The sequence below is a fragment of the Phaethon lepturus genome, unplaced genomic scaffold (genome assembly GCF_000687285.1).
Source record: "Phaethon lepturus isolate BGI_N335 unplaced genomic scaffold, ASM68728v1 scaffold29651, whole genome shotgun sequence".
Classification (NCBI taxonomy): Eukaryota; Metazoa; Chordata; class Aves; order Phaethontiformes; family Phaethontidae; genus Phaethon; species Phaethon lepturus.
In genome coordinates, this window is record NW_010520252.1 from 13,780 (window position 1) to 24,251 (window position 10,472).

Sequence of the window (10,472 nt, forward strand, 5' to 3'; positions counted from 1 at the left end):
TACGAATTCTGGAGAATGCAAGGCCTAGAGGTCTTAGTATTTTTAGCAAAGGTTTAAACTGAGCAGCTACTGTGCTACTGTCACTGCATCAGTATACAGATAACTAGAGCACTCTTCAACCTTTTACATGGAATTGTGGGGTTTCAGGTATTGCTTTCATTGTCCCTTCATGCACAGAGAAACTTACAGGCAATGGGTGAGATTTATTCCTGTTTCACCATCTGTTCCTGTTCCCTCGGTACTTTAACTTGCTCTCTACCAGTAACTTGAGTTAAATGTTCCACTAACTCTTCAAATGTCAATTAAAAATGAAAGCTTGTTCCACCAAACTCCAGCAGCAAATAGCTAGTCATTATTGCCTTTGTCTAAAAACTTGATACAAGGTTTAGTGTAGAAGTAATAAGTGTTAAATTCCAAATTTGTAACAGCTTTTTGAAAAAAATTTTGAAACAGGGATGAGAATAGCAAGTGTAGAGATGAGATTAAGCAAAGAAGTGATTTCAGACACCTGTTGAAGGACATACTAAGTGCATTGCAAGAAGGACTGTCTTCCCTACAGAAAAACCCACTTGAGTACATGGAAACCATAGAATTTTTTGGAAACAGTGCAAAAACCCCAGGCCACCCCAGATAATTTCCTGAAGGTACTTGATTATCAGGTAGAATTAGAATTTTGGAAAGATCACTTTAGGATTAGACACATTAGAAAAGGAAATGCTGTGGCTAGCCCAGACTTACTGCACGTGTAGATACTTCCATTTACTTGAAAACCTTTAATTACCTTTCTAATAACACAAGCTGTTGCAGGAAATGTAGGAAGATTAAACTCTTGCTAAGTGCTTGGCCTTACATTTCTTGTTTCACAAAGTCTTATCCCACTAACAACCTTCCAGTGTCTGGCTGCTCCCTGATGTACAATTTTCCACTGTTCCAGTTTCTTCCTTCTTACGTCTTTTAACTGTGTAATGATTTCAAGTGCTGAGAGGCTTCTGCTAGTTCCTGTAACTGCAAGATGGTTACTGGGACTCGGTAGAACTAAGATGAGAACTACTAAACCAGTATTTTTTTTCATTTTTTTAAGGTAGCCTTTTGAGTATTTCTCATACCACATGAGAATGAGGTTAAGGTTGGTTCTAACCTAATGTAACCATTGTAGAGAAATAGGTAGCCATTTGAGATTGTATAAAGGTACCTCATTAGAGCTAAATTGTTCTTAACAGCGTATTTCCTGCATTTGACAGATACCACATTACAGAAGAACAGAACTTAGTCACATGTTCAGTTCCTTGTGGGGGAAATTCCTATGCATCACTAGTGTGTTCTGTAAAGGTCAGACTCCTTCAAAATCCAGATTTTCTATCTCCACAGTGCAGAAACCACACAGCATTGATACACTTTACTACAAACCCCTCAGGAAGTGAACTATATTTGGAAGCTGTTGCAGCCTGACTATGCCTTCAGAGGGAAATTGTTGAGCTCATTTTACTTAAAATAAAACTTTTACAACCTGTAACGTATCTTTTGTTTTCAACTTCCTCCTGATCCTGGGAACTGACCACCATTTAAATCAAACTTTAGCTTTTCTACTGAATTACCTGTAACTGCGGGCCATTTAGGGACCGTGCAGTCATACTTCATGTGAAGATTTTTTCATAAAGTATAAGATATTTGTATAGTAGTAAGGGCGTATAGCACTGTTAAGCATTGCCATCCAAAAAAGTCAGTGTTACAGCATTGCCTTACTTCAGCTATCTGTTTGTATGAGAATTACATTTACAGACAAAGCAGGAATGACTTTTTTTGAGTACAAGCATTAAAACCATATTATTTTAAAGATGTTTTATCTTAAGCCCAAACACAATTCTGGAGTTGTGAAGTAGTTTTTTCATACACCTATTAAGAAAATTCTTGACCTTTTGTTTTTTTTTTTCCTCTATTAAATACATTCATTCTCACACCAATTCATAAAAATAGGTATTAAATATAGCATAGTTAAATTATAAACATTTTTACATGAAATAATACCACATGCTTTGTGAGTAAATAAAGCAGTATCATCTCTACTAAAAGAAAACGAAGCAGTCTTACCTGACAGTCTCCAGAGGGCAATTCCCTTTTGTAGCTGGCATAAAGTTGTTAGTTCTCCCGGCCTCAGACTTGTCTTCAATCTGAGAATCAGGTGGTCATTATTTTTTCCCCGCCCGCCTTGGGCAGAAGGGCATGTGTAGATCTTCAGCTAACATTTTCTGCCCACCAGGGTAGTGCACAGCTGTTGTTCTTAGCTGCCCCTTCAGGAGCAAAGCTAGTTGTCCTAGATGGCAAGACGAGAAGCAATTTGCTGCCCTCTGAAAGAAGCTCCTTGGCTACTTTCCTGCTTAAGTATGTGCTTTAGTGATCCCAGCTGAAGCTGGTTACCTAGGGTGGAACCAGTAATTAGCCTGGCTCTCTTTACAAAAAATTAGCCTGATTTAGGGGAACTATTGTAACTTAGTTATTTAAACAAATTAGGAATTTTGACTTTTTAATTCCATTTTTGTATGGGAGTCAGGATCACCACATGTCAGCTAGAGACAGACTGCGGAAGAATAATAAATAAAAGTGGAAAATGTTTTGCTATGAAACGAGCATATATGAATCCTGAAGCCATGCTCAGAGCACAGCGTACTAGAGTTCCACAACTGTTGATGAGTGATACCTGTAAAACGATATCAACTTCATAATAACGGAGCCACCAACTATTACAATAAGTTGAGTGAGATAATTTTTGGCTTTGATGCTGCAAGAACACTGTGTAAGGCATCACCCACTTCCTGAATTGCACCCAGAAGTTGAAATAACTTTTGCATCCAATAAAAAGAGTTTATAGGAAGACTTTTTCAAGGGTGTGCCTGCAACCAAGTGTTATATCTGCCACCTCCCTAATCATGGATCCAGAAACAAATAGCTGCTTTTCAGAGATCCCTGCTGCAGATTCCAGTACTTTCTAACTAGAACAACATTTTGCAATTACGCTGGCTGAGATTATGTGTATGTGGGGAGGGTGGACCCACTGTCATTTTTCTGTACAGGATGAACTCTCATAGATATGAACGAGGTATACGATTAGGTCACTTCATCCATCCCTCTGCCAACGTGGGAACGTTCTCTCACAAGTACATTCTGGACTGCGGTGTCCAATCTAACTTCAGATGACTCAGAAATTGGCTAAATGTTGATCTTTACAGTTTCTCTAAAGACAGCTCTTTGCTCAGCCTGCTGAGACTTGGGGAAGCTACATTGTTTTGGGTTGTGAGTCCCAATCTTTTACCACTTAATTGCCTGTTAAATCTACCTGGCAGACTCCACGGGCTTTCACGGATCTTGTAACTGAACATTTTTAAGGCGATTCATTCGGCTCGGCTGAATCACTTCTTCCAAAACCTTTAGCGAGTGAACTGTTAAAGCAATAAACTGTATAAAACAGAGCCAGTTGAAACAAATACCTGCTGAGGGTGGGGGCAGCACAAGGGGAGAAGAGGATTAGGACGAGACACACGTTAGCCTAAGTGCACAATGAAGGTTATTAAAGAGGAAATGAGGTCTTAGTAATTCCCTAATGGAGACATGTTTACATGTTTTCTAGATAGCTGATGGTGTTAGTTGCACATTCAACTCTTTGAAATGAAATTTTTTATAAATGGCAAGTAAATTTGGACAGTGCGTAAAAATGACATCATCTCAATGTTTGAGTCTAGAGCTTAGTCATTAGTGTAATATTAATTTAAAACACTTTTTTTTTCCTAAAGTAATCTTAGTCCTTCTGTCACAAGTTATTGTTTCCTGGCTATTTGTAGTATGATAACTTAATGTTACTTCTTTTTTAGTTGACTAAACACTAAGATTTTCAGAAAAATCTCCTGAGTCCCCTGCATAACTGCAAATATTTACTACTCAGTGCAAGGCCAGCAGAAAACAAGGCTTAGAAAAAACCCAACCAACCCATAATGTCACCTATTATGCATACATTTTTATTTAAAAAATAAAGTTTTAAAAATACAGTTAGTTTAATTTAAAAATACTGTACTGCATCTATTATCTTAGATAAAAAAGATGATTGTTTAGGTTTGAATTAACTTTTTTTTTTAGGTTGGATTTTAAAATGCCATTGAAATACACAGTAGGTTAACAGATGTGGAAAGCCCAAAGCACCTTGCAGTGTGAAGAAACATTGGATTTGATGGCTGAGTCCTTTCATGAATTCTGAATTAGATATTTTAAATTGCCTTTGCCATTACTGTAGTGCTCAGCCTATTTAGACAATATGTGTATAAGCAAAAGCACTTGCTGCATTTCCTGTATCTAACCACAAACTCAGTGCTGCTTCCCATGGATGGTGAAACCTCGTCCACTGCATGCCAGTAATAGCAAATGCTGCTTCTGTATTTTGAAGACTGCCTTGTATGGAATCAGAAGACCTTTGCCAGACCAAATCCTAACAGAGCACTGTCTTCAAATAAGAAGAAAAAAGAGCTCACATCTCTTGTGGCTTATACATCCATTCCCTGTTGGTAATATTTAGCAGGAAATATTGTTAAGATAGTTTAAAAAAAGCTTAAAGAATATAAAAATTCTCTGACTAAAATATATTTTCAAGTGCACTGACACAGTTTTACAGGGTGCTCTGTGTGTGTTCCCTGAATTGTTCTCTATCCCAACTGGTCAGTTACAGTTACTTGTAATAATATTGCGTCTTCTGTCAGACTAACAGCAGTTTTGTTTTTAGACAGGACCCAGAGCTTTGGTCTTCTCAGTACATTAGCAGGTGCGAACTGTAGCATTGGGTCAGAAGAGAACCAAGATACAGAAGTAAACAGTAATTCCTATTTTGTGTTCTTTGCTCATACTGTTTATTGTGTTGCTCTTTTCTGTTGTCACACTCAGCGTGGTGGTGGTGGCGGCTTGCTTTTTTTTTTTTCCTTTCTCAAGGGATGCTTCACAGCTTATTAGAATGTGTTTTAAAGGAAACATTTCTGAAGTCTGAACTACCTGCGTTTTTCTTACAAGTCCTCCTGAGACAGCTGTTCCTAGGAGCTGGCACCTCATGGCTGTGAGCGTGCTGTTTTTTGGGACGAACTCATCGTTTTACCTGGAGATGTCTGATTACGTGCTCAGTGTGGAAAGCTACTGGGTGTTGATCACACTGACTTCAGCACTGTGTAAATGTTTTACCCTAGACAACCCACTGGAGCCAAGGAAAGAGTATTAAAAGCTCCATTCAAAGTGTTGTTTTTCATTAATATCCAAGAGCATTATTTTGTGCAAAACAAAAACTATCCCTTGATAGTGTTATTTAAAAAACAGAAAACCTATCAGAGAAAACCTTCATGTAGTATCTATTTACAGTGTTCCAAAAGTGGCTTTTCATAATATATGTGGTACAGGTTTTGCAGTAGGCAACAGTTTAAGATAAAGAGTAAGTTTTTGAAGTCAAAACAGGAAGCACTTGATTTGCTGATGATGCTTTTTAGGTGCATCATTGGATACTCTAATATCTATTTGTTTCCTGACAGTCCGATCCATCATCAGCAGACAGAGAAGAATCTCATTTAGACAACAAAGAAGATGGAGCTAGCACAAACAACCTGCAGACTGACAACAGCGTAGGTAAGCTCTTTCTCTGCTTGGCAGATATGTTGGAGGAGGCACCCCTGGCTGGGATGGTCCTAGAAAGCCACTGGTTTTTTCTCAATGAAAAGTATGGCATAAGTGCACTTGCCAGAGCCAGTAGAGGCTAATTGCTGAGACTTCAGGTGTTCTGCTTCTTGAAAAAATGGGCCCAAGTTTGGATAGGACAGAGTCCCGGCAGTACTACCAACTGGAAACGTTCCGAGCTGATTTTGTGAAATTTCCTGATTGTGCATATTGTGTATATTGTGTGTATCTAGACAAATCTTTATAAGAATAAAGTTTCAAGCTTTACGGTTGCAAAGAAAAATCATTACAGTTTGACCCAGCGGGAGGTGAATGAAGCGCACTCTACTTGGGTCAGTCCTAAGACTTTCAGGTGTTTTAAGCTACAGGGCCATAAATACTTGCATTATTCCAGGACTTTCTTAGAAGTTGTATCTGGAGATCTTTTAGACGTTGAGTGCTGTTAGTTGTGGGCTAAGAATAGTCTTATTACTCTTTAATTTACTCAGTGGCTGTTCCTAGGCAGATCATTTTATAATAAGAAAGAATATTAAATATTAGATGAATATAAATTATTATTGAATAATTTATATTAAATATTAGATGAACTGAAAACCACTCTTGCAATGTAATGTATCAAAGTTAATTACCACTGTAATGATGCCAAGAGTTGTCTGTATGAACAATCCGTGAATTCAATGTTTCTTTCCCTCCTATGGGGTTGGAATTTGCAGATGTTAAAATACTGTTTTTGTCAGAAAGGCTTTCAAACCTGCTGACAAAACTGAGTACTTTACCTTAAACAAATCTATATGCATTTATTTCAGATCCTGTGTTAGATATGGACATTCAAGAGTTAGCTAGCCTAACCACCAGAGATGGTGACCTGGAGAACTTTGAAAGGCTGTTTTCAAAGCTGAAAGAAATGAAAGGTAATGTACCAGGGAGAGCGGTACTGAGCTATGTCACCTATTCTAGTCACTCAAAGGCATGCAAGTCAGTGTGTGAGTTGGGAAGATTGTACAAATTCCTATTCTCCTTTCTGAGGTTCTTTATAAGTAGCTGATCTCTTCATTAATTTGCCCTTCATCTTGATAGTGCTCTCGAAAGAAGCAGATACTGCTCAGCTGACTGCTGTCACACTGATTTTGTCCACTGTGAACTAATGCTACACAGTTTTCTATAATCAAACCTTTTTCTTTCGCTCTACAAGTACGTGTCAGTCTTGCAGTTTAAAGCTACAAATGTTTGAGATGACATCCAGCGTGCTCAGCAGCATTTGCTTCCTGGTGCTTTGGAATTGCAAGTGCTCTTACCAAATAATATACCTTTTTTATGATGTTAAACTAGTTTCTTGGTAGTCTCCTAAAACCAGCTGCAGTAGGCATTTCTCTCCCTGCTCACTCCTGAGGTTGACAACCTAAGTCGTGTTCTTTTTCACAGATAAAGCTGCAACGTTGCCTCATGAGCAAAGAAAACTACACGCAGAAAAGGTGAGATTTTGAAATCGGCATTGAAATTATTAAATACAGGGTTTTCCTTTCTAAGCCATAGTTACTTCACGTGTAGAGTTCCTATATTAAAAGCAGTAAGAACAAACTGCAGAGTCATAGGGAAGACCGTCTCCTATCTCCCAAGAACTGAATAACAAACCCAGAATTTTGAAACACCAGAAAACGCTTTCCCCTTTCAGAATTTCTGAAATGAAGGCCCTGCAGTTACTCAGAGTGTAAGCCAGCTTCCACTTAAGTCAATGGAAAAGCCTTGATCTCAAGGAAAATTTAATCATGCCTTAATTAGCACAAGTTTTGTATACATGCCTCCCGTGAATACGAAATTATTGCCTCTGCATTGCTGAAATTTCTTAAGTTCAGAGAGGATTAGCATTGTACTTAGAAATATGGTTGCTAGATTTAGCTGCTGCTCAGTTTCTGTTTTTGGGATGGTAAATGCAAAATCTTCGGTCAGCTGAGGGGAATTTTTCTCCCTTTCCTGTCTTTTTTTCCATTGTTAGGTGGCCAAAGCGTTCTGGATGGCAATTGGAGGAGACAGAGACGAAATAGAGGGTCTCTCCTCGGATGAAGAAAACTAAGTTCTTCTGTAGCTGTAAGCAACAGAGAATCCTAAAAGAGTGATCTTTTCCTGCAATGAGTGTTTATTGCAAAAAGCCCCATTTAGCTTTAGTTGCTTTCTTTGGTTAAAGGATTCCCTCCATCAGTGTAGTAACACATTCCACAACACCTAATGGTTGGAATAGCTTTGTCTGACTTATTTATTCTCTCTCAGAGAATTTTGGAAATTGATGCATGCAGTTAGAGGAAATAATAATTTGTTTACATTTTTCAAATTAACATTTTTATTGTTTCCCCTTTTGAGTTTAAATAAGCAAATTTACTACCAGTTATCTTTCTACATGGCTGGTGGTTGTTAAGTGGCTACGTAATTCTAAACTCAACATTTTGGATGTAGGCCTGTTTGATGTTTTTATGTAGCTTTATAGCTGACTTACTAGTTAACACAAACCAGATTTATATGAGCCATGAAGAGAAAGCTGCTGAATTGTACCCTGTTGTGGGATGCTATGCCAAGGCTGCAAGGTTAATCCTGCTGAGTGCCAAAGCTATTAAAAATGGCCCACAGGCTTTGAATTCTGTTTGTAAGTATGTGGTCCTTCCCTGGAAAGTCAGGTGTTGTGCCACACTCCCTGGGTTTCCATTAGAAACTAAATTTGGGATTAAATGCAAGACAGATTTTTGCTGCTGTTCCAGGGGTGAAGTTCCCTGCCCAAACCTCCTGCAATGCTTGGCCTCCAAGGCCTAGCAGAATGCACTGACCTTCTGCTGATGAATTCTGTCCTGGAGACCTGAAGAGAAAAGCTATGATTTCAAAAACCCCACGCTGTCACCTAGTGCATTTCTTACCCTTATGCTCCTGTATGTTCATTAGAAGGCACCAGAATACCACTCTCAAATTGCCACTTCATGGTATCAAGGGTTAGAAAAAATTCCTTTGTCCTTAGATTTAGTGTATTGTCATGTTCTGCACAGACACAGGGTCAGACTCACTGGAGAGTATAAACATGCAAGGCACTAGGAAGGCAAGAAGGCAGGCATAGGCTGGTGAGGGAGAGAGAGGAGGAAAGGTAAATGCCATCCTATCTCCTTTTCTACTACTGTCCATTGTGAGACACAGTCAGCAGGTCAGTGGAAAGAGGTAGCCAGCAGATGCCCTGCTGAAGAATCAGCTCGTCTGGCACACCCTATGAAACAGCATGCGTTTTCCCCAAGAGCATTTCCTTATCAATCTGAAAATACGCTGTGTTAAGCAATCTTAGTTAGAAATTTTGAAATTAACTTTTCCAATGTCTGTTTTTTCATGTCAATAAATTTCCTGAGTCTTCAGACAGTGGCTTTCCGTAAATTATTTGACAGCTTTAAATTCTGAAAGCACTTTTACAGTAGTTCTTGACATTCATTGCCTCTTCGTTTAAGATTAAGCGAAGCTAAAATAATAGGCTGCTTGGAGTGCTGTAAATCATTTCCTGGGTAAAAAGTGCAGCTCTTAGAAAGTAGAAATGAAGCCCTGTTAGTAGTTTGAAAAGCGTTTCTTGTACAAGGATTGAGCAGTAGCTCCACCATAGTAAAATACATATTTTTATGAAGAAATGTTCCTTTTACGGGGATATACATACAGACATTCAAGGAAACACACCTACCAGGGAAGCCGCTTCCAAACTGAACGATACAAACCAGCCTTGCCATGACTTTTCCATCTCCTCCTCTCCTTCTTTTTCCCCAGCACAGAGAGCTGTAACAGAGAACTGGAGGTGGTTCCTTCCAAGTAGGGGATGGTTTTCCATGTTTGCTTCTTGGTAGCTGAAAACTGTTTTTTTTCCTTTCTAAATAGTTGTGCAATAGCGATAAATGGCAAAAGTGCAGAGTAAACTAATTGAATGCAGTTAAGAAAATAACGCACTTGAATGCTTTATAAAACCAACTCTTTATACATATGACATTTTATTTAATATAATTAGACAAATTAAAATCAAGTTCTTTGCTGCCTTTTTACAAGGTAGCAGCAGCTAAATTCCCGTAAATGAGGGATTATCCCTGGAATCAGAATTACCAGGTGAGGCACACTCCCTTCTTCAGCTTGCTACAAGTAGGAGGAGGAGATTTGTCTTATAGGAAGTATATATCCTGGAAAGAGTCAGAGCTCTTGGTGCAGCCAATGACAAGAACAAGTCCTTGGAAGCGCAGGGCAAGCATCGACAGGACCGAGCAAGCGCAATTTGATCAGGAGGAGGAGGAGTCTGGTAGAGTAGGCGGTCGGCCCGATAGCTGCCGTCCCGCAGGGAAGGCATCCGTATTGCTTCTGCCTAAGATTGGCAAAACATTTGCACAGATAATATTTCGGTGCAAATCTTACTAACAGACTAAGGAGTCTTTCAAACATGTTTTTTGTTGTAAATGTGTGTCTTCTTCGTAGATGCAGTCTGTGCTTTAAAAAAGCACAATGCATCAAGGTAGGAAGTGTGGCTAGGAGATACTAGGAAATAGTTTTAACGATTCTTAAAGAGCATTGTATTGTGTTTTTAAATCCAAGTTTACTTTGCTGGCAGCTCATCTTTTGTTTTGTTGGTTGGTTTTTTTGCTTTTTTTTTTTTCCCTGAAGAGAGGCTTTGTTTATGGCTCCAGAATTGCTTTACAAAGTAGATGTTACAGGAATGACTAAAAAGGACATTAGTTGAAAAGCAAACCTGAAAGTTGTTGAGTCTTTCACTCAGTTTCTCTTTGTGTGCC

The 10,472-nt window shown here is 38.8% G+C and overlaps 1 protein-coding gene across 1 annotated transcript in view; it reads left to right on the plus strand.

Moving 5' to 3' along the window:
• Positions 1 to 8,250, plus strand: part of AAGAB (alpha- and gamma-adaptin binding protein) — a 12,806-nt gene extending 4,556 nt beyond the window's left edge. Inside the window, exons 5-10 of the mRNA XM_010297338.1 lie at positions 1,013 to 1,015; positions 4,763 to 4,845; positions 5,550 to 5,643; positions 6,498 to 6,602; positions 7,114 to 7,163; positions 7,685 to 8,250. Of these exons, the coding sequence (XP_010295640.1) occupies positions 1,013 to 1,015; positions 4,763 to 4,845; positions 5,550 to 5,643; positions 6,498 to 6,602; positions 7,114 to 7,163; positions 7,685 to 7,762 (413 nt within the window). The 3' untranslated portion in view covers positions 7,763 to 8,250. The remainder of the gene's footprint in view (positions 1 to 1,012; positions 1,016 to 4,762; positions 4,846 to 5,549; positions 5,644 to 6,497; positions 6,603 to 7,113; positions 7,164 to 7,684) is intronic.
• The last annotated feature ends 2,222 nt before the right edge of the window (positions 8,251 to 10,472 follow it).